Below are 24,012 nucleotides of genomic sequence, written 5' to 3' on the forward strand. Positions count from 1 at the left end.
ATACATGAGTCACTTAGCAGAGACTATTAAAAGAGGAGGAGCTAAACATGAGTATCCTGTGAAAGAGACTGTGTGTGTGTGTGAGCACTGAGGGTCTCTAGAGCGCAGGGTAGCGTGTGTGTGTGTGTGTGTGAGAGAGAGATAATGTCACAGGATGACCTCTGACACTCGGCCCGAGCCTCAGCCGGGATGCCGAGCTTTTTAGATAAGGTAGGACTTTTCCCGTAAGTGTGTGTGTATGTGTGTGTGTGTGTCCTTCTGTACTTTTACTACTACATGCTTTTAATTGAATAATGGAAGTAGAAGCCGTCTGTAGTAATGAGCCGCGGGTATGAAAATGAATTTGGTTGTGCTCGATGTTCTTTCACCATTAAAAGTTCAGTGTTGTTTCTATTTGTTTATTTATTAAACAGCAGTGTGACGTGTGTTAATCACAGTATAATACACGTTCTTTAATTCTGTACGGATATCCAGGGTGTATTAATGTATAACCTTTTTTTATGTGATTTAAAATGCTTACATTCTTTTAATAATAATAAAAACAATCCTCCTTGTTTTCTCCACATATGTTCAGACACGCATGAGCCGTTCCTTTAAACACTCAAGGTTTTGATTCAACACCCCGGAGGGAGCATTTTTAAAAAAATGTATTTATTTATTAATTTTTTAGCATAGCGTAGGCCTAACGCAGAACGGTTCACACTACAGGACAGAAACGCCGACTTCCCGTCATCACATTCGACATTCGTGCTCCAGTCGCTCGTCTCCTTCGCGGCGCAGATTCACACAAGATTGTCCCACGGTTGCGTCCTGTCCTAGCATGTCTAAAGAAGGAAAAGAAATGTTCACTTATAGTCACCTGACACCTGAGAAATGTTCATTTATAGTCGTGTGTGTGTGTGTGTGTGTGTGTGTGTGTGTGTGCTCAGGCATCAGGCGGCAATTGAATGAAATTCTAATTTGTAAATCATCATCCGAGACAAAAACTAACCAAAATTAATAAATTAATATCCTGTTCGTCTGTGTATAAGGAGACACACTTTCTCACGCACTTTTTGATGCTCCTGAGCACACACACACGCATGCACTGCATTAGCAATAAATATACATGCATTTTCAGTCCGTCTCTTAACTGCCAGCAGTTGTTTCCTGGCCTCGTACAGTATTATAGTCACTTAGTGCGTTAATGTTTCTCTAATAATAAGAGTAAATAATCCTCTCTGAATTAAACCACATCGTGTCTGAACACTCACAGAGTGAGAGAGGGACAGAGAGAGAGGTGTGTGAACCTTAAATATTAGTCGTGTAAACACTCGATCTGATCTATAGTTTCTGAATAAACATTTTTTCTTCACACGGTAACAGGAGTGAAGGAGTTTCTAATAAGTCAAAAAAAAAAAAAAACCTCTGTCTTCCACCTTGGTTGAGAAAACTTCTCACTCTTTGCATTTCAAAGTAACTAAAGCATCGAACCCACTCGCAGGCCGAGACTGATTTCCTGTAGCCAATCATAATGCAGTAGGTGGGATTTATGAGAAAAGATGTCAATCCTAATTTAATCTTAAAGTTGTAAAAAAAGGAAATTACTTTCCACGACGACTACTACTTCTATATTTCCAAAAGATTAAAAGTTTTAAAAGCAGGGAGAACCACTTTGCGCTTGTTAGAGAAGTAGTTATATTCTGATTAGATGCTTCAACGTCTAATGTAAAGCCGGAGTCTCTCATCAGATTTATTTGAAAAAAATATATTGTTGAATCAGTTGGATATCGTGATTTCTTTTGTGTGGCAGTTTATGTATCGCCACATTGAATATAAAAACTTTTTTATAAATGAATTTTTAGTTTATATACATTTCCCTTAGAGAGTTGAGGCGTGTTGCTGTTCCTCTGTAATCCTGAATTGTTCTATTCACATAGAAAACTATCGACTAAATATGTTTTAGGATTTAAACAAAAGTTAATATTGAATCAAGATTAATTAAAAAAAATAATGATACTTACAGAATCGTAATACTAATAGAATCGACACTTAGATATTGTGATGTCGTATCGATGATTCCCATCCACTGTTTACATGTAAACACAGTTACAGTACAGATTGGTGAAGAAATCGATTCAGTTTGGTATCATGATTCTTTTGTCTCTTGAATTAAGATGTTTATAAAATCGTGATGCAGAATCTCAGGCATCCAAAATACACAATAATCTCCTTTGAACAGTTGATATCCAGATGTATCTGCTACTTATGATCTGTAAATCCTTCATAACGGCTCTAATCTGAGGTGCTGTTTGTTAATTGGTGATTTCTGAGGTAACCGGTAACTTTAGATGAACGTCTCCACATTCGATTTGTAAACCTGACTTAAATCCCACCCTCTGACCTCAAACCACTGATAAATCAATATATATATTAAATAAACGGCAAGCAGAATAGGAACAGTACCAAAACAACAAATTATTCAAAATAAACCCAGTGGTAGGAAAAAGAAGTTATCACCCGTTCGAATCAAGATACGATATATACAAGATGCTGTATCGGCCATACAAATATTACCCATGCTTATTTATTAAAGGGTGAAGAAGCTCCAAAATGTCAGCGCTGCAGAACCACCCTAACTATAAAGCGCAAACATTTGCACTGCCTAAGTTTTATCATAAGAAAACTATTTTTACCAGAACAATTCAATTCAATTCAATTTTATTTGTATAGCGCTTTTAGCAATTTTCATTGCCGCAAAGCAGCTTTACACAGTCAAAAGAATTATTTAGGTTTGTATGAAATGTGAATTTGTATGAATCAAAATGGTCAGTTTGTCCCTGGTGAGCAAGCCGAGGGCGACAGTGGCAAGGAAAAACTCCCTGAGATGGTAATAGGAAGAAACCTTGAGAGGAACCAGACTCAACAGGGAACCCATCCTCATTTGGGTGAAACAGAAAGCAGTAAATGATCTGCATTATTACAGTGTGTAGGGTGGGAGGCAGTTCAGCTATAATAGCTGATGTTAATTGAATTAACAAGAACAAGATTTAAAAAAACATATTTTGCAAGACAAAACCAGAAAAACATTTACAATTTGCACTTAAATAATCTCATGTAAAATCTTGTTCTTCTAACCAAGACCATGCTATAATGTGATCTATTATTATTATTATTATCCTTTTTTTACTTTCTCAGTACTCTCTAAATCACTTGGAAAGTCAAATCAATCAGCTTAGTATTTGATGTGAATCTGGGCATGAGAAGCTGAAATAGCAATAAATCCTAATACAAACGCAACAAAATGTAAACCTGACGGACGAACAAGTTAAGGCTCTAACGTACCCTTTAATGAGCTGCGTTTTTAAATCGGCTAACAGCAACGCCGGCAAACTACTGCATCGATACAACCAATATCATATCACCTACCAGGGGTAGCTCAGTGGTTAAGGCATTGGATTACGGTTCGGAAGATTCCCAGGTTCAAACCCCACAACCACCAAGTTGCCACTGTTGGGCCCTTGAGCAAGGCCCTTAACCCTCATCTGCTCAGATGTGTAATGAGATAAAAATGTAAGTCTCTCTGGATAAGAGCGTCTGCCAAATGCTTAAATGTAAATGTACACTCATCACGTGTATCATTATTCTTCTATTCGTTATTTCTTAATATGTTTCTGCACTTTAATTCTCGAAAGAAGTACGTCTCAGTCAGCTCTGCACTTTCCTCCACTCTGCATGCGTTCTGTTTTTAGTCGTAATTCTCGAGTCTTGTGCTGTTTGTACACGTCCTGCACACGTGCACCTCACGCCGTATCGTGTGCCATGCTATAATTTAGTTTCGTCTAGCCCCGGGTATTTCTGCGTTTCTTTTATGTAGCACCATAGTTGTCTTACTGTGCCAGCTGTATGTGGCTGAAATGTCAATAAAAAAACTAACAAAACTCTGGATTTGAGAGGGGAAAAGAAAAAAAAGATACACAGACAAGTGCACAATTCCTTTGATGTTAAGGCTGCTTTTGAACAACACTGAAGAACGGGCCTTGGGTTTTAAAGTTCCCACGTTACATATACTTATATTACTGATGTAATAAAGTGTCATGCTCTTTCAGGACGATTCTGATCAACACGCGAGACGAAGATTAATTATTTCTGTTTTTACAGCCCACTAGTGCTGGCTCTTCAAAAACACACACAATTATACACACTTCAGGAAAATAATGGTAGTATGATTACTTATACTACAAAAAGAAATCTAAAGTTTGGGATTACTTTAATTTCATAATGCTTCCTGATTTAGATTTTATCCAAAATACACAATATTCTCTTTTGAACAGTTGATATTGAGATGTATCTGAGATGTACTTATGATCTGTAAATCCTTCATACCAGCTGTAATCCGAGGTTTCTTAATTGTTTAAGTGAACTTCTCCTCTGCAGCAGAGGTCAGTTTTGGTCTTGCTCTCCTGGGAAGGTCTTCATTAGAGACCGTTTCATCATGGAGCTTGATGGGTTTTGCAAATGTATCTGACACAATACTGTTCTTGCAAGAACTATTATAGAAAGGCTGACCTCTGTGTCTTAAAATAACAACTGACTGATGATTTTGTGTAATTACCTAATTCCATATGTGTTAATTCATAGTTTTGAAATCTCCAGTATTGTTGTAGAATGTAGAAAATAAATCACTAAGTGAACGAACGGGAATCACCAGAGATCTCTCCATACCTATTAGCACGATACAGTGCAGATTCAAGTAATATTACGGTGTTGAAACTATCACTGTTTTTTAAATATCCCGATTCAATATTACCCTGATTTAGTAACAAATTTTAAGACCACGAACCTTAAAAAATTTTTTTTAAAGTTGAGTAATACCTTTCAAGTTTAAATTGAACATGAGTAATTACAAGTAGCCCATTCCCTTATAACATTAGTTTTCTCTCTTAAAAAGTAGTTTATCAACTAACTGCAAATACAAAGTTTAACATTTACCTTTGAATTAAATTAAACAAAAAGATACATTGCTACTGATCAGCGTGCATCTCCGTCATCCACTATAATTATTATTTCTAAACAAACTTGATAAACAATGGATTTCTTTCCCTAAATCGAGGACTCTTAAGTATGTTTTAAAAAACGCAGTCTGTTAAATTTTGGAATGAACTAAAATTTAAGCGAATTACCTCGAAGTGTACGGAATTAAGTACATTTGCCAATTGCAATGAAACAAACTCTTTGTTACCTCAACCTCTGCAAAATACACCTGTGAAAACCCCTTTAAAATTCATTCAGTCGTTTTTTACGTGATGCGTGAACAAACAAACAGACAAAAATTCCCAAAAACATTTTGATGTGTTGTATTACTCATCTTACATCACCACAAATAATTATTTTACAAATATCTTTAATGTACAGACATACATACAGTATATAAAGAGTCAGCCAAAAACTTTATACACACTTAAGAAATATATATAAATATAAATATTTAAAAAATATATAAATAAATAAATATTTTTAATGCTAAATTTATTGCGATATGTTATATATTCATATACAGATGTGGGCATTAAGAGTGCGTGTTTTCCTCAAATTGCCGCAATTCGGCACGCGCCATGCCGCGAAATCCTACAAGTAACATTTGGGAATTTAAATAAATATGTTGTTCTTTACTGAATATCTGCCAGATGGCGCATGGAAGGACTTTATCTAAAAGCCAGACCAAGTACAACGAAGGTCTTAACCTAAAACAATATTGTTTCCAATGCTGAAGCAAACATTTTATTTTGTTTTACTATTAAGTTTCTTATAAAGTTTTTGTAATGTTTTAACAGGGACAAAACAATGAAGGACATGGAAGTGCCTCGGTTTAATTGGGTTTTGAAATTAATTTCATTTTCTGATAGAAGGCTATCTGATAGTGTTACTATGCAAATGTCCTGATTCGTGAATGTCAACATATCTCTTTATTAAAATGTTTAAATGTGTCGACATTGAGCACCTTCAGAAGACATGAATGGAAAAAAAAAAAATATATATATATATATATATATATATATATATATATATATATACACACTACCGTTCAAAAGTTTGGGGTCACTTGCAAATTTCTTTGTTTTTGTTTAGTGATTGATTTTCTACATTCTACAACAGTACTGAGGATTTCAATACTTTAAATAACGCATATGGAATTAGGTAATTGGGTAACAACAAGAAAAACAACAGTTAGTTGTTATTTTACACTGCACAAATCACTTTAATAACAAGTCACTTTAAGAAGTCACTTTTATGCATATTTGCACAATATTATATTATATTTGTTGTTGGTCTTTTGGCTGCGCCCGGCAAGGGGTCGCTACAGCGGAATACCCAGTCCGCACAACAACTTGGCACAGGTTTTACGCCGGATGCCCTTCCTGACACAACCCTCCCATTTTATCCGGGCTTGGGACCTGCACTGCTTCCAGTGGCTGGGAATCAAACCCGGCCTTCCGCACGGCAGACGAAACACCTACCACTGAGCCTATATATATATATATATATATATATATATATATATATATATATATATATGTGTATATATATATATATATATATTTTATATGTATATATATATATATTTATTTTGTGAACATGAAGTGCTTAATGCTTTTTAATAATAATGTTTTTTGCTGTTTGTGTCCAGCATTAAATAATTATTTCATCCATTATTTGGAAATAATAGCTGGCATGTGATTGTGAATTTATGACTGAAATAAAGATGTTCTTCGGCGTGTGCAAACCCGCAGCTTGTACTTTCACTTTACAAAAGACAGCGTTTTGATCAAAAGGCTGATAAACGCGTGCAATTTATCGATAGAAATGCGGACATAAGGAAGGAAGACGTGCTGAGCTGCAGTTCATTGTGATGCTGACAAAAGGCCTATGAAGGAAACGGGTTTCGTTATTTTATAAAATCTGGATATATTCAGTAAATTTAGGAATTGCATTTAAAGTATCAAATCCAACTATGAAGTCTGATTTAATTGGTACAATTAATCATTTATTTCTATTTATGTTTCTATTTGTTTTTTTTGCTGGCGAAATACATTTAAGGCAGGATCGTGATAATATAATATTATTAATGTAATATACATCATGCTATTTTTCTTTTTCTGAAGTGTGTATACATTTTTTGGGGGGGCTGACTAGAATTTAACACTGGAATCGATGGCATTTTTTATTATTATTTTTGTTTGTTTTTTTAAATACATGTTGTGTGTTCAATCACATCCCAAAAAGAATCGAGGCACAAATTTTACCTTTTATGATGCCGTCATGTTAACTTGTATAGAGTTAAAATTTATTATTATTAATATTATTATTATTATTATGAGGTATATTGGCGTTGTATTGCAAGTAGTCTCCTGTTACTTGTGCTTCGATAAGAGTTTCTGATGCACTGATCCATAATAGTCTTTAGAGCGTCTCTCACTCCGACGTTAGGTTTTTCCACCATGATGAAGGTAGAAGGAGTTGGACTTGGTTCCTGACAAACGGACTGTTTTATTTGAACTTTAGACGAGACTGTTTTGAGTGGCAAGTTTAATTATAAATGTATAGAATGTATAATTTGTCTTTTTTCTTCAGTTGAAACCCTTGTTGTATTTGTGAATGATCTGTGCTGTGAGATGATCTTAACAAAAATTCTGTCTGTGATGATGATGTTATTGCAAGGTGCTTTTGCAACAAAAAAAAAAAGCATCACCGTGATAAACATTACAGCGTGCATCCGCAGTACAAAGCTGCTATGTCGTGTGAAGTGTGATTATCAAATAAATCGCGTAGCGCCTCTTGGCGTTTCATTTCAGCTCGAGGTTTCCTGTGCGTCCGTATTCTAGTAGAGCTACCGAAGCCGAAACGATGTCAAAGGCAGTGACGAATGGCTTTCATTTCATCGCGCTCTCACCTGTCGTTTTACCTTTTTTTTTTTCCTTTTAGCGCGAACCTTGCTGTCCCGCATGTGTAAACCGGGAACGAGCGTGACGTGTTCCAGCGTCGGTCTAACTGATGTGGCTCGTCGCACCAGCAGAAGCTGGAGACTGGAGATAGGCTGCACAGGAAACGAATGACACTTCTTCCTCTTTTTTTCCCCCCTTTCTTGAAATATTTACAGTAAGACAGGCCGGGGTGGATATGGAGAGATGAAGACCTGGCTGAAACTTGCTGTGTCAAGATTCCCGCAGAAAGATATGAGCTGTTTGTTCAGGGGAAGAGCAGAATGAAAACAGAAGAGACAAGATGAGGGGCTGGCAGGGTCATGTAATTAAATCCAAAAAGTACTTGAATTCAAAAGGTGAAACTGTAATACGTTCTTGATTCATTACATGTCAAGTGAAATATTTTAAGTCTTTGTGTTTTTTGTTTTTTATTTCGATGATCCTGGCACACAGCTATAACTGTGCATCTCTTGAGTTACAGGTAGTCCCCGGCTTATGAACATCCGAGTTACGAATTTCCGCAGGTACAAACAGACCGCGGTTCTACTTCCGGTTCAATCGCGGCAGTCGCTTGTGTATTGTACAAAAAATAGACACTGCAATGCATGCGTACCGATATTTACAATTATATACAATATTTTTGAGGTGTAAGTGAATGTGTTAAAGTCCGGTATATTGTCTGCGTGTGTGAGGGTGTGTGCGAGAGAAATTTATCGGTCTCACCGGTTTCAATGAACCAGTCCGGGAGCACAATGGTAGAAAATGTCAGTCCTGTAAATCTGTCCCGATGGTAAATAATCCTAATTTCGGAAAATTCTCAGCAAAACAGAGTTTACAGTTCAATGCAATGAAAAACATCCCTGAGACAAATAGGTTTTCGGTCACATGATGGCAGTGTGGGGAAAGAGGACAGAGACTTGGTCATGTATTGCTTTACGTTGTATATTTGTGTCCAAGGCGTATAAGACCTACTTTGTCAGACATAAGAAATTCAACTTATGAACGTGCTCCTGGAACGGAACTTTATAAGTCAGGGACGGTACACGCATGGAAAGCCTGCTGACTTCACTGTTGTCCAGAGGACGACCGTTGACACCACACTTTGTAAGCATATTCATTGGAGAACTTGGGAGAGCTTCATAAGGAGTAAAGTGAGGTTGGAGTCTTTATATCAAGATAGAACATCTTACCTGGGCTAAGGAGAAGAACCTAGTCACAAGTTGATTGAAGCCAAGTGTAAAGTTTTTACAGCCAGTCGTGATTTGGTATCACATGTCCTCTGTTGGTGTTGGTCCACTGTGTTTTATCGAGTCCAAATTTTAGAGCACTTCCTGCTTCTGTCTGCTGACAAACTTGAAATCGCTGATTTCCTTTTCCAGAGATTTCTTTTCTTTTTAAAACTCTCACTAACTGGTTTGCTGAACTTGGTATCATTGTGGTAGATTGGCCACCCAACTCACTCTACCTGATTCTCAAGGAGGTTTTGTTGGGAGGAAAACGAGAAGCACCCGACTCAACAATACAGACGAGCAGTAACGCCTCAGCAGTGCCACAGACTGATCACGCCACAATTCTGCAGTAATCCGTGTGGCCTAAGCCCTTTTGTTTTCTCGTTTGTTTTTAAGATGCACCTTGTGCATAACGGGAAACGAACAATGGGGGAAATAATCAACTTCAGGATGATTACTGACTCTGCTTCATCGCATAATCTTCTCATTATATCAATTAAATTCAATTTTATTTATATAGCGGTTTTAACAATAGTCATTATCTCAAGGCAGCTTCACAAAAATAAAATAATTTTTTAGTGTGAGAAAAATGTGTCTAGATAATAATGAGATGGATGAATGAAATGTCTCTGATGAGAAAGCCAAGGGTGACGGCGACGGTGGCAAGTAAAAACTCCCTGAGATGGCCATAGGAAAAAACCTTGAAAGGAACCAGACTCAATCAGAGAACTCATCCTCATTTGGGTGATAACAGATAGAAATAACATCATGTGTGTTGTGCAGGTGAAAGTTCAATATAACAGAAGGTATTTAAATTAACATGAATGCCTCAGAAACCTCGCAGGGTTGGCCTTTGTCTACTGAAGCTGGCACAATCTCCCGTTGCCTCGGGATGGGTAGAAAAAATACAGAACAGATGGAGAGAATTAACGTAGTTGCCATTCAGGATAGGTGTACTGGAGTATGAAGTTATGGGATAATTTACACGTATGCCAGATTAAAGAGATGCGTCTTGAGTCTACTTTTGAATTGGGAAACAGTGTCTGCTCCCCGAAAACTGTCTGAAAGGCTATTCCAAAGTTTTGGAGCTAAATATGAAAATGCCCTGCCCCCTTTTGTAGATTTTAAAATTCTGGGAATTACCAGAAGTCCGGAGTTTTGTGATCTTAAGAAGCGTGGTGGATTGTAGCGTATCAGAAGACTGGTTAGGTATGTGGGAGCTAAACCATTTAAAGCCTTGTATGTAAGTAATACTATTTTGTAATTAATTCTAAATAAGGAATTATTAGTTAGGTTCATGTTAACATAGATGTTTTGTAGTATGTTCAAAAATTTTGTGAATGGGTTCTTCTGAAGCAAATCTAAATAACGACCCAGTTTATTACAGAAAATAGTTCATTAGTTTAAATTGATCTTGATGTCTAACTTGTTTATTTAAATATAATGATATTGAAGCAGGACTTTAAGGGAAGCAGAGAGAGAAAGTGAAAGAGGGAGAGAGAGAAGGAGAAGTGGAGGTTGTTGGTGGATCTTGGCTATAAAGTGAACGTGGTTAGTCTTTAACCATTGATGTACAACACACTTGTTTATATTAAAACAGCTGTCTTTGGTTAGTTATCAGCTTCCCGTTGTGTTCCCTTATGAACTTGTGAATTTGAGGCATTTATTTGAACTTTGCGAGCTGTTTAGTTATATATATATATAGTATTTATTTTTTCTTTCCCTTTACATGTTGCGATGTTTACTGGATTAGCAACACCAGGTTCCTAGAAGTCCTCAGAGATGCACAGACTTGCAGTACATTGGGTAACCACAGAGAAGCTTTCTCAGAAGTGAATCCCCGTCCCCCTTTCAGGGAACTAAACAGGTGAAAGGCTTTAACACCTCAAAACTTGTTACTTGTCGACAGTGTGGGCAGAAGTGTGTGAACGTGCATCGTCATGCAAGATCACGACGCTCTCGGATATCGGTCTCCTGAGTTTAATCTGAAGTTCGGTCGTCAGCTCTTCAGTAAGCGTCACACTGTAACGAGCACTGTCCTTGAATTGTTTAAGCTTTTTCCTGATCAGGTTCCAATACTTCTGGTCCTTGAGAATCCCAGAAAACTGTAAGCATCGATGAATCTTTCAGCTGATTGTTGACTTTTGAACTTTTTCTCGGCCGGCGATTGAGGATGTTTCCGTTCCAGACTCTGCCGTTTACTCTCAGACTCGTTGTGATGAATCCGTGTCTCGTCACCAGTACAGATTCGCTTTAAGAAACTTTTACCTTCCCCAAAGTATCGCTCCACATTTTGTTTGCAGATATCCAAATGAATGTTTATGCTCTTTGATAAGTTGTTTCGGCAGCAAGTACACCCTCAGACTCAAAAAAAAAAAAAAAAAAAAAAAAAAATGCTGCATGATGCTCTTCTTTCATACTAATCACAAGTGGGGAGTTTTTGTTTGCACCGCAGTTACAAATGAACTGATGTAATACATTCACACCTTCACAGCAGTGACCGAAAAGCACGCAACTAAAAATAAGTGAAGATAATTTTTTTTTAATTCAAATACCAGTTTTTCATTTTATGCTTTAGGACATTCTGCGCTGTTAAATTTTTAAGCAATAAATTAAATAAGTCACACCTAAGCAACAAAAAAAACCTTTAGTTTTAACAAATTATCGTTACTGGGAGTAAAGCAAAAAGGATGATCTTATGATTTCAGGAAATCCGGTTCCAATATGGCACTGGTACCGTTATAACCAGTATGTACTAGAACCGAATCAGAGCGCAGATTTCGGTGCCTCACTTCTTCAGTACCACCGCACGCGAAAAATTATTCCCCTGATTAAGAAAATGCATGTGAACGCGACTCGGAAAGCTCTAATAATACAATTCCAACTAATGTTTATATTAACGCGAATGTGCACATTGTATGAATTAAAACACGGGAAATCAGAGCATCTGCGGCGTGTTTGCAGTAATTACACTTGCTCTGACAGCTAAGCTAATTGTGCTCAAGTTAAAATGCCTGAAGCGTGGCCATATTTCACAACAAAGGATTCCAACACAGCGACAAGCAGCAAATGTCTTTTCCGTGTAAAGGGAAAAACGCATCAAACCTAATAAGACATTTGAGGATAAAGTTAAAAGCAGAGGAATTTTGCGTGTTTAACAGCATGTGGACATCAGCCTCAGTCAGACCAACCCAAGCAAAGTCAGGAGAGCTGTGGTGTTCTCCCAGATAAGACAAATATGGTGATATTTCTGCAAAAGAATCGCTGAAATTTGAAGCTGGTCTGTAGTGTACAAAGAATACCAACTACCTTTACTGTTACTGGTGTTAAATTATTGTAGTTGGGTTTGGTAGTATGTAAATTAGTTGTTTTATATCTATAAATAGATAATTTTACGGTTTCATAAAAATAAATAAATAAATACACAGCCCATGTTTTTTTTTTTTTTTTTTTTTTTCCCATCTAAAATCCAGATGTCTTTAATTGTACAGCAAAACTGAAAAGAACTGGCCTCGCTCTTCCAATACTTTAGAAGGAGACTGAACATGCAAACTGTAAATGTTCAGTGGTGTTTACTTGCCCGTGTGAAAGATTCCTCTAGGCTGCTCCACAAAAACGTGTTTACAGCGAGATGATGTGTGTAGGAGAGAGAGAGAGTGTAGGACGTCCTGTTGCGCCTCTCCCTCTATCTGGAGTTAATCAGCGCTTTGTTCCCGAGAAGCGGTGTTGTTAATGTTACCTCCCAGCATTCATTTATTTAATTAGTGTAGACTGTGCAAGAAAGAGAGAGAAACGAGATGCCGAGGCCATTCCATCAGAAACTGCACTCGTCATCACTTGAGGCGAAGCACACACACACACACACACACACACACACACGAAGCGAACGCTGATCTCCGCAGTGTGACATCAGCCATGTTACAGATATCAAGCAATAGCAGGAAAGTCACGGGATCTCTAGATATCAGCACACGGGCAGGAGCGCAGACGAGACGAGACAGACGAGTAACCGTCATCGCCCTAAATAACCGAGGAAGCCAGACGCAAACCACCAGTTCTGTCTGAATCAAGGTGCTAATCTGCGGTTTCTTTTTGTCTTAATGACTAGCTTTACACAAGACACGCGCAGGATCTGATCTCAGAATCCAGACTCGCGTTTCACAGAGCAATGGGACAGACCCAGGATCAGGCATGGTTAATCAGGAGTTGATCACAGAGAAGACCGAAGACTAAAAATAGGCTTGCTAATCCAGATGTTGAGCAGGATGTTTTGCGCCGATAAAGTATCTTTTGTCGTAGCAAAAAAAAAATTTAGGAACTTTTTTTAAAGGGACTAAAAAATAAATAGTGGAGCTTAGAAAATCGAAATCTCCCGATCGTGTTTTTGTTTTGAACAACCAGACAGGATGATTACAGCGTCTTTAATTGTGAAAGGGAAAATGTTTTTCTTAAAGAAGCAAGGAGTTAGTGATGTGTAAGGAAATAAAACACTTGGAGTATTTAGTTATAAGAAAAAACAGGACTGAGTGATGTTTACGTTAATAATTCTCCCAATAACAGTAGAGTGTTTAATTCTTCAGATGTAACTGTAAAGAAATGTTATATTTTTAACAGTTATGGTTAATGTTTTGGAATCTTGGGCAAAACAGGTTGTTGTTGTTGTTGTTAATTTTATAGTAGCTGTACCATCTTTTTCTCTTCTTTTTTTTGAAGATAAGAAGAAAAGAAAAATAAGCAAAGAAAGTGTGGATTTCTTCTCAAAGAAAACAGATACAAAGTGCTGACACTGGAGACTCCTTCCATAAATGTTAAACAAGAACGTTTCAGGTGTTACTATGGAAAAAAATTACATCTTAAATGCGTGCATTAGTTAGAAGGTACCGTATACGTCAGGGAAAATTTAGCTGTCTAGCAAACCTTCTCTAAAGGTCTCAAATGGTTATTTTAACCATGGTACAAAGTTTTCAGTCAGTTTTCTACCTGGATCCCATGTACAATAAGCTCCTCCCATTAAAATGTCAAGGATGTTTTTCACAGTAGGGCCCCGCGAGTCGTTCTGAACGCGGTACAAAGCAGTCAAGCGTAATGTGAAAGTCCCTAATGGTTATTTATATATGACTAAAGAAATTGTCAGTTTTATACCAGGTTCTTAGAACACTTATAACATTACAGTCTCTATCTCTTTTTATTTATTTATTTTTCTTATTAAAGGAACTCTTTAATGAATGCTAAGGTCATATAATGACACTGTTGGCTAAAAGGTGCAATTATACAACCATGTTTAAAAATGTTATAAAAGATTTTTTTTCTGAGAACATGGCATGAGCCAGTATTTATTAATCATTTACATATTTTATCAGATTATTTGGACTAATAAGAAATAAAACAAAATGCCTGTTATACCTTTAAAGATGTTGCTGCGCTCTGCACTGCACTGCTCAATCTTAGTTCTCACTGTATATAATTGTAAACAAATGAAGGAAAAATATCAGTTTAAAAAAAAAAATTTAAGCCTGAAGTTGTTGTAATTTTCGTTTTTAAAGGAACAATTTGCACAGTTCAAACCCAAGTTTAAAACTGCTGAGTCGGCAAACTCGAACATTTCATACTCTTCTTGCTTCATACAGGCTTATAAAGGTTTTATGAAAACTTGGGGGGGGGAAACGCGTCTCTTGTTACTCGAAAACCAAAACTGACCAAAAATGCTAAAGCTTAGATTTTACAAACCGTTCCAGGACTGCAAGAACATGATTGCTTGGTATCATGTTCTGTGCATCTGAGAGCTCCGAGTCTTTGCTGGAGGGCCCGACTTCATAATCTGGCCACATGTTGACCACATCTGGAGTGTGACAGGCAAATATATGGCCTGATCCAGCATGTCGGTATGACTCACTCCACGTTAACACTGTGACCCAGAGAGACGTGATGTGGAGCCTGATGCGTTCGATCAGTCGGTCACGCAGCCATGCTTTATGTCACCGCCGTGCCTTTGAGGACGCCGGCGCTCCTGGGAAGACGGATGTGCCTCGTCTTTGGTTTGGCATCGGAGAGATAAATAAATACAGGCAAATCGTAAGGAGGATATGGCTTTCAGGCATCGGTTCTATAAAGTCGTGGTAACATACCCGTCAGTGGAACGTCTGTTTATTTAGGATTAAAAGAAACATGGGTGACGTGGAGTGCTGGAGTTGAGGCTTTGAAGCAAGGAGCAGGACCGATAGATCACTATCTGAAAGCCAGCAAAACAAATCAAACATCATTACTGATCTAGAGATATCAAATCACATACTGGTCAGTGTCCCAGAATATGTATAAACCAGGACTTTTGATAACTTTTGCAGAATAACAGAACACAGTTTATGAGAATAAAAACCTAAAACTTTTTCTCTATATAATCCCCTAATACACTAATGCACTTATCCCAGTGTTTCACTAGTGCTTGGACTTGCAAGTTTTCTCAGGACGCCAGAGACATGATCAGACTGCCTGCTTCACATCCGTCATACGTTTTTTTAAGCTACAATATTCGCCAAGACATTTTTTTTCATTCAACATCTACTTGTTTAAACAAAAAAAAAATCCTAATTTTTAACCAGCATTTTGCACTCTTTGCTGGATGGGTTAATTCTTTAAAAGTTTTTGACTGATTGGTCAGAAAGATTAAAGCAGTGCTCAGTGTCACACATTTTACTCTTTTCTAAAACTTTTCAAAGTGAAGAAAAAATCTTTTTTTTTTTTTTGAAAAATCAAGCTTTTTTTGGTCCTTTTTTGCTGAGTTTTTGTTTTTGTCCTTTCATAGGGGTCCAATAAGAAGTTTCTTTTTTGGAGTGGGCAGCTTTGATGCAGCACGGGTGAGTATTCATTACATTCATACTTTTATTTTATCTAACACGTCTTTATGGTGTCAACTCAGGAGTCGGCAGACCCCGAACCTACAGTAGGTTTAATTCAAGGAACTAAAATAAACCATGTAGTAAAGATTTTTGACTGTAGTAGTTTAGCTTTTACATTTTTAAGATGTCAGAAATTCAAGGTAAATCATTTATGGTAATAAAATATATATATAAAAATACACAAACAGAAACTACATACAGTCATAGCATCAGGCTGTAAAATTTTAATTATTACCAACACCAGGCAGTGGAAGTTTTAAGGTTGACTTAGTTTGGGTATACATTTTCAGTTAAAAGAATTTCAGATGAAAAAATTAAACTGTGATTTGTTAAATTAAATAATTCTGGAATAAATAAAATTTTACATTTTAAGTTAAGTAAACATTGAAAATTAAACATATTTTAGGGAATTTTAAAAGTTTATTAAATAATTCAGGTTATGAAATATTCCGTTTAAAGTACACTTAAAGTTTAATTCATGTACTATAAATTGTCAGATTTAAATGTTTTAGATTAAAATTAAGATTCCAGGTTAAAATAATTTACATGGTGATAAATCAGGATAAATTGTTGAGGTTATAAAAAAAAATCTGGTTAAGTTATGTTAAATAATTAAGGTATTAAAAATATAAAATAAAAATAAAAAACAAGCAATTAAAAATTTTAACATTAAACATTTTCTTGATATAAAAAAAAAATCAGTACCTGAATTTCCAGTACTTGAATTGAAGTCCAACGTTAGACCATCATCGACCTGTTTCAGTACCTTCACACTGCACATGCTTTACTTTCATGCGTTCGTGTTTATGTTCTGCTGACTCAGATTTCACTCCACAGATCATGTGGTCACGTTTAGTCACGTTTTTGGGCTTGTCTAGTTCAATCCATCATCCTCCCCCTATGAAGTGGCACTCCAGGGCATCAGGTACTCTTGTCCTGTCCTGGGTCTACTTCCACAGTCTGGACCGACCTGTCAGTTGTAAATTCCGATTGGCCAGATGTTCCAGCTGTGCGAACGAGTCTTTTGAGGGCTGTCTTGACATTTCAAGGTGATGATCCACAAATCCACAGCGCAAACATATTTCCTTTTTTTTTTCTTTCTTCTTCTTCTTTCGTAACTGACGTTTATGGTTCCTCTGGAGCCGTGATTTATGAACTCTCCCTATTGAGATACAGGAGACACCTGAAACCTACACGTCCCTCTCGGTTCCTCACCTGTAGAGTCTACGCTCATCACCACATCACCCGGGAATCAAATTAGGGCGTGGACATTACCACTGCGCCACTCAGGTGCCTAAAACAGGACATTTAATATAAATTTAAATGTTAGTCTGACTGAGGCGTACTTCTTAAAGTCAGACTAACACACCCAGATAATACAGCTGTAAGTCGAGCTACTCCTACACGTATAACTCAGTTGGATGCAGAACTCAGCCTGCGCGCCCTGCACATGCTCCGTTTTAACCCGGAAGTCAAACAAAATGTGTGACCCCTCGAAAGAAGCTAGAACAACATAGAGCTACAACATGGCGATCTCGTCTGCCTTCAGATGATAAGGCATGGTGAAAAACGAATGCGTACAGCACTGTAAAGTTGTCTTTATCATCAGTTGACATGTTGCCATGTTCGCTAACTTGTTTGTTGACAATATTGACGCAAGTAATGAGACCGTACTGGCGCAGGTAATGAAATCATACTGACGTAAGCTTACTTTAGTACCAAGTAATAAGTCAATACTAATTATAAGGGGGCATATCACCACCTGTCATAGTGTGGTCAGACATACTTTCATTAATAAATCGAATTCCCTTCCATGCATTTATAATGGGAGAAAGACTTTAGCCCAATTAAATGTCCTAGTCGATCTCTAACCATAGCGTAATTGTGTATGTAAACCTACTGAAGGACTGAAGTAATTATTTAATTAAAGTGGCTGCAAAACATCGCCAGATTACCACATCTACACTACCAAGTTCAGAGGTGGTATTAGGTGTGGTAGTGTCATGTTTTTTTGTGTATATATATTTTTTAAATCACTGTTTTAGAAGGGTTAGATTATTTGTTGTTTTGTCATCAGGTACCAAAAATATTAAATAAGATTTATAATGACTGGTTGGGTTAAGATCTGTCCAACACCTCATTAAAACCATGATTAAAATCATAAAGTGTTAGTGCTGAATCGTCAACTTTCTGAAAAAAAAATCATGACTGGAGATCACTTAAATGCTAAAGTAAAGATAGAAAGTAAAAAAAAAAACATGGTAGTAGAAACTACATCTGTGCTTAATAGTGAAAGTAGAGTATTTCCACACACTATATATATATATATATATATACGGTGTGATGAGAATTCACAAGATTTCTGGGTGTCCATAAGTAAACCACTTGTCAGTGAGACTCCTCAGAATAAAAAGCTCTCATTTGCTAGGGAGCATAAAGACTGGACTTTGGAGAGATGAAAAAAGGTCATGTGACTGATGGGCGTGTCAGGGTAAAAAGGGAAGCGCATAAAGTGATGCACCCATCATGCACCGTGTCCACTGTACAACCATCTGGAGACAGTGTTATGATCTGAGGTTACTTCAGTTGTCTCAGGTCTAGACTCAGCAACGTTATGTGGCAATAAGATGAAGTCAGCTGATGACCTGAATGTACTGAATCACCAGGTTATCACTGTTCTTTCATTATGTAATGATGTAGCCAGACACCAAACAGCGAAGAGTTATAAAAAGTACTTTTCTGAATAAAGAAAACATGCTGTAATGATGAAATAATTGGCTTTCTTAATTAATGTTATGTATGAAAGGTGGACATGATGGACCAACCTGGTGTCTAAATATCATTTGACTACTTATCATTGGTAAATGAAACAAAATTGAAGAAGGTAATACTTGATTTTTACCATTACTGAAGCCTGGAAAGGAGAAACGACCCTCTTTCTAGTCTTATACTCAGTTCTGCTTGCAGTCTTCCTGGTGTTTCTGGTCGATATTTTGTGTGTTTTTGTGTGTGTTTTAAACCAGTTTCCCTTTCTCTAGTCTTTCGCAATAATTCTAAACAATTCACTGAAGAGGAAACAATATGGGATGTGAAAGATCTCAGCTTCTGGTGTTAGTTTCCTTTCACTTTGTACCATCTCTATTTAGCAGAACAGCGACCTGTGAAGTATTTCAGTCGATTTGACGGCTAGATTTTCTAAACGAGTCGTCTTCTCGGTTGGTAACAACAGTTAGTCAACTTTCACTTTTTTCAACTTTTTTTTTCTTTTCTTTTTTGATTTTCACGTAACTTAAAAAAAGATGTTAGTTGGTGGAAAAAAAAACCCAGCTTTTGGTCGTCTTTTTTTTTTTTTTTTTTTTTGAGTTTAAACAAGCCAATTAGTTGTTTTTTTTTTTTTTTCCTCTCCCCTATTGTGGCCTCATATAAAATTATGTGCTCCCTCATGTTATTGCAGTATGAAAATTTATCATTAGAGAGGTATTTTAAGCTGGAGCATTACATATCGCAAACAGGAAATAAAAGTGTGGGTGCTCAAGACGAGCCATAAAATGAATGAAAAGAGAAAAGCAGAGTTTAAAAGAATAAAAGCACACAACTTTTTTCCCGCAGTGTTTAGTAACAGACAGACATTAAATCTTTTGAGAGACTGATCCCCTTTTGTTTCTTTTGTTTTTTTTTGTCCTGTTTGTTGTCAGTGCTGAAGACGGTCCAAGATGACAGAAGAGGTGATCGTTATCGCCAAGTTCGATTACATGGCCCAGCAGGACCAGGAGCTGGACATCAAGAAGAACGAGCGTCTCTGGCTGCTGGACGACTCGAAGTCCTGGTGGCGCGTCCGCAACGCTACGAACAAAACTGGCTTCGTCCCGTCTAACTACGTGGAGCGAAAAAACAGCGCCAGGAAAGCCTCGATCGTCAAGAACCTCAAAGACACACTAGGTAAAGCCCTGCTCCGTAAACGACACACCGAGAGAGAGACGAGCCCGAGCGCGGCGCTTCAGTAACAGCCCTGTCGCTCTCGCATATGTATATGTAGGTCATCTTCTAACCCCCCTCCTCTCGTGCAAACCTTCAGCAGGCTTGTTTGTGACCACATGTATACTAGGTGAAAAAAAAAAACCGATTTGCACACGCACAGGAAGAGGTCTTAGATGTAGCTGCAGAGCAGAGTCACTCTTCAGCTCTTTAGACTTAAAGATAAAGCTGTGTAGAAGAGCTGCAGGTGTAGAGGCGTGTGTAACCGGAGTCAGCCTTGTGTTCATTATCCTGGTAAGAGACACATCTGCTGGGTTTAAATATAGCAAACTAGGGACATGTGTTGGGTGTAATGACTTTAATTGGCTATAAACATCTGAGAGATTCGGTGGCTGAAAGCGAGAGCTTAATCAGAAACAGCGGCGGCACGCCGGAGTTCAAACTTCTGAGGGAAAAGACATCGAGACAGATTAACAATTATTATCTCTTCTTTTACAATACACGGCGTGCTCCAGACTCTGTGTGCATTTCTATTACGATCAGGACAGTTTGATTGAGCGCGTCCAGGATGCTTGTATATTTGTTTACTTGTTTATTTATTTATTGTTTGCTTTTGCGCTCAATAGCTAATATCTTTAAATACAACTCCAACCAAACTCCAGTGTTTACCGAGAATACCAAACACACTTATTTTACAATATACAATATACATATACTCACATTTCTGGGTTTTTTTTTCACCCCTATTTGTGTTTGTTTACCCTTAATCAGTTCTTTCCTGTAGTTTTGTTTTTGTAACGTTTTTCCTAATGATTTTTGTTTGTTTTTAGGCAATTTTTTTCTTTATCTCTTAATCTCAAGTTTTTCTGTCTTTTCTGTTTTTTAGTTTTAGTCACTTTTCTATGCATGTTTGTTTTTTTCCTGCTTTTTGTTTGTTTGGTTTGTTCTTTATTTTTTCTTTAAATTTGTTGTTTGTTCATTGTTTTCCTGCTTTTGTTTTGTTATTTATTTTTTCCTTAAGTGTGTTGGTTGTTTATTTGTTTGTTTGTTTTCCTGCTTTTTGTTTGTTTGGTTTGTTCTTTATTTTCTCCTTAAGTTTGTTTGTTTGGTTTATTCTTTATGTTCTTCTCAAGTTTGTTTAACGTGTTTATTTGTTTTCCTGCTTTTTGTTTTGTTCAGTTCTTTGGTTTTTTTCTTCACTTTCTCGTTCTTTTCTCTCTTTTTTTGTTTGTTTGTTTGCTTTTTTTATTCTTTAAATCTTTCTTCTTTTGCTTCCTTTATTTTTCTTCTCCTTTCTTTTCCTTCTTCACATGTGTGTTTTGTGTCTCCAGAAGCCTGGACTTTGACATGCTTCATATTTTAGAGAATCTGTTTTATTCCAGTGTTTCTCTGGTTCAGCTTGGGCCTCTAGGGCCTTGTCAAAACGGTCTCCTCTAAGGGGTGTGTGTCTGTGTGTGTCTGTGTGTGTCTGATAATTTTTAAACAGATGTTGGAATCTAACAGAATTCACTCCACTTAGCTGTATTATTTATTTATGATGCACCTGGACTCCATAAAGTAAACAGCAGGCGTACTTGAGTCGTTTTTTACACCTGCAGCTCGCTCAGTTTTCTCACTCCATCTACTGGAGTTATATTAACGACTAGAATGAAATTAGATGAAACCTGTATCTGAGAATAATAAAAAAAAAAAGAGAATAAAACAGTCCAAAGATGCTTTGCTTAATGCTTAATAATTTATTATTATTATTAGACTTATCAAAATCACAATTAAATCACACACAGATGTTTGGAACATTTTACCTTGTTCAGAATATACAGTACAGGCACACGCACCAGGCACACGCACACGCACACACACACACACACACAGGCACACGCACACATATTGTGTGTTTTAAGTATCTAAATTGCCGTCTTGAAGGGAGACATTCGGGAAGATTTTAACCTAATTTACTGTTTAAAAACATTAACGTAACACTTGAACAGAGGTATACGTACAAGGGCTGTTCAAGTCAAACTGGGATGAGCAGCGTATTTGGTTAAAACCTGTGTGTTTGTAAACATTAATTTATAAATAAACAAACAAATAAAAATAAAAGCTAAATTGTGACACTTGCAGTGGCAGGTGTGAAAAATTACCCAGTTTCTTTTATAGAAAACTTGTGTAACCGTTTTGACTTCTCATTTAGCATGTGAGTGGTGATTTTATCACCTCCAGATATTACATCTTTATTTTATGTATACATGGTCTCCTTGATGCTTCTTAAGCTATGTTCCTGTATGTTTACTCCTACCATAAAACAAATATGTACTTTTTTTCTATTTGAGCTTTTAATTCCAATTTTTTTTCCCACTTCGAATAAAACGCACAAAACATCCGGATAGGAAACAGAAGCCAGTATTTTAGCAGATTTTGTTGACGCAGCATTGCTAAATACTGTGTGTTGCAAAATATCAGAGTTTCCAACAGAACTGAGAAGAGCACTTGACTGTTCTGCTTTTGAGTAATTGCTCTGGTTCTGTTTTTCCTAAACCACATAAAATAAATGTAAAGAGTTATATTGGAGGTGTGGATACACACACACACACACACACACACACAAACATGCAATACTTTTTGTATTTTACACCGAAGTTACCAAAGCAAATTTCACACAGTTTCCTCAATCGATATAAGCATCTTAACGATAAATAATCAATTACAAATAAATAATTTTTTTTTTTTTCAGTTTAAGTTCTAGCTGTGCATAACATTATTGGTTAATGCATTTTTAATTTGTGAAATTCTTAACATTAATTAAACCTTTAATGGTTAATTACCATCCCTGCACACAGCGCAAACAAAGCATCGCCACCGTTAAATAAATATTATAAATGATATAAATATTATAAATGTTAAATAAAGGCATCATCGTCGTTAAACATTATAAATGTTAAATAAAAGTATCGTATACTTTTAATAAATATTATAAATGTTAAATAAAGCCATTGACTTTAAATAAAAATTATAAATGTTAAATAAAATTATCTTCTACTTTAAGTAAATATTATCAATGTTTAATAAAGCAATCGTCTACTTTAAATAAATATTATAAACGTTAAATAAAAGCACCATCCCTGTTAAATTAATAGTATAAATATTAAAGAAAATTGTCTGTTAAATAAAAATCTACTAAAGTTTAAAAAAAAACATTATACGGTTTGATTTTTGTTTTATTTAGAATTTTTTTATGTGTATTATTACTTACAGTAGTGCGTAAGCTGCACAAGTCGGTGGATGTTAGCTGTCGCTATAGAAACAGTAGCGTATTATAACGAGCGCATTAATATAATCCTATTGTTCATGTTACAGCTGTATAAGTCGTGCAGTTGGACAAACAAAAAAATAATTTCAATAAAAATGTAAAGTTGTAAAAGGGAGCGGGAGTGAAGTAAAAGGGAGAGGGAGTTAAACAGCAGTAACTCTGTAATCAGAAGTTGTATGAGGGAAGGTTACTTATCTCTGTGCTTTTTTTTTTACATTTAATTATTCTTTTATTTAAGATGACATCAGCTTTATCAAGTGGGGAATTAAAGTGTTACAACAGCGCGATGGTCAGAAGAGGAGTACAGGAAGCTGAGTAAAGTCCCGGTCACAAAGTGTGTTAATACGATGAGGTTACTGACGTGATGCGCGATACAGATTAAATGTAGCAGAATGCTTTGGGGGGAAAGGAGAAGTAATGTCCAAAAATGTGAAAGTCCTCAGGGGATTTTTTTTTTATAAGCATGACCAGTGTACAGTGTAAAAAATGTGATCAAGGTTTCTCCCTTTTTTTATTTATTATAGTTTTATTGGAACAACTTTTTTAACTTAAATTTGTCCTGTTTTAATATTATAGTGTCCGGGTTTAATATTCTATCTGTTAGTTATGTTGTGTTCAGTTTATTGTTTTGTGGGTTTATTGTGGAA

At 36.5% G+C, this 24,012-nt stretch overlaps 1 protein-coding gene across 3 annotated transcripts in view; it reads left to right on the top strand.

The window, feature by feature from the left end:
* Window positions 1-24,012, top strand: part of nck1b (NCK adaptor protein 1b) — a 74,380-nt gene that overhangs the window by 28,757 nt on the left and 21,611 nt on the right. For 2 of the 3 annotated variants that reach the window (XM_053493983.1, XM_053493982.1), the window contains exons 2-3: window positions 15,990-16,041; window positions 19,779-20,022. In XM_053493983.1, coding sequence (XP_053349958.1) covers window positions 19,797-20,022 — 226 coding nt within the window. In that variant the 5' untranslated portion in view covers window positions 15,990-16,041; window positions 19,779-19,796. Of the gene's footprint in view, window positions 1-103; window positions 211-15,989; window positions 16,042-19,778; window positions 20,023-24,012 lie in introns of those variants that run through there. The other variant, XM_053493984.1, reaches the window with a different exon arrangement.

Source organism: Clarias gariepinus, chromosome 4, assembly GCF_024256425.1.
Source record: "Clarias gariepinus isolate MV-2021 ecotype Netherlands chromosome 4, CGAR_prim_01v2, whole genome shotgun sequence".
Taxonomy (NCBI): Eukaryota; Metazoa; Chordata; class Actinopteri; order Siluriformes; family Clariidae; genus Clarias; species Clarias gariepinus.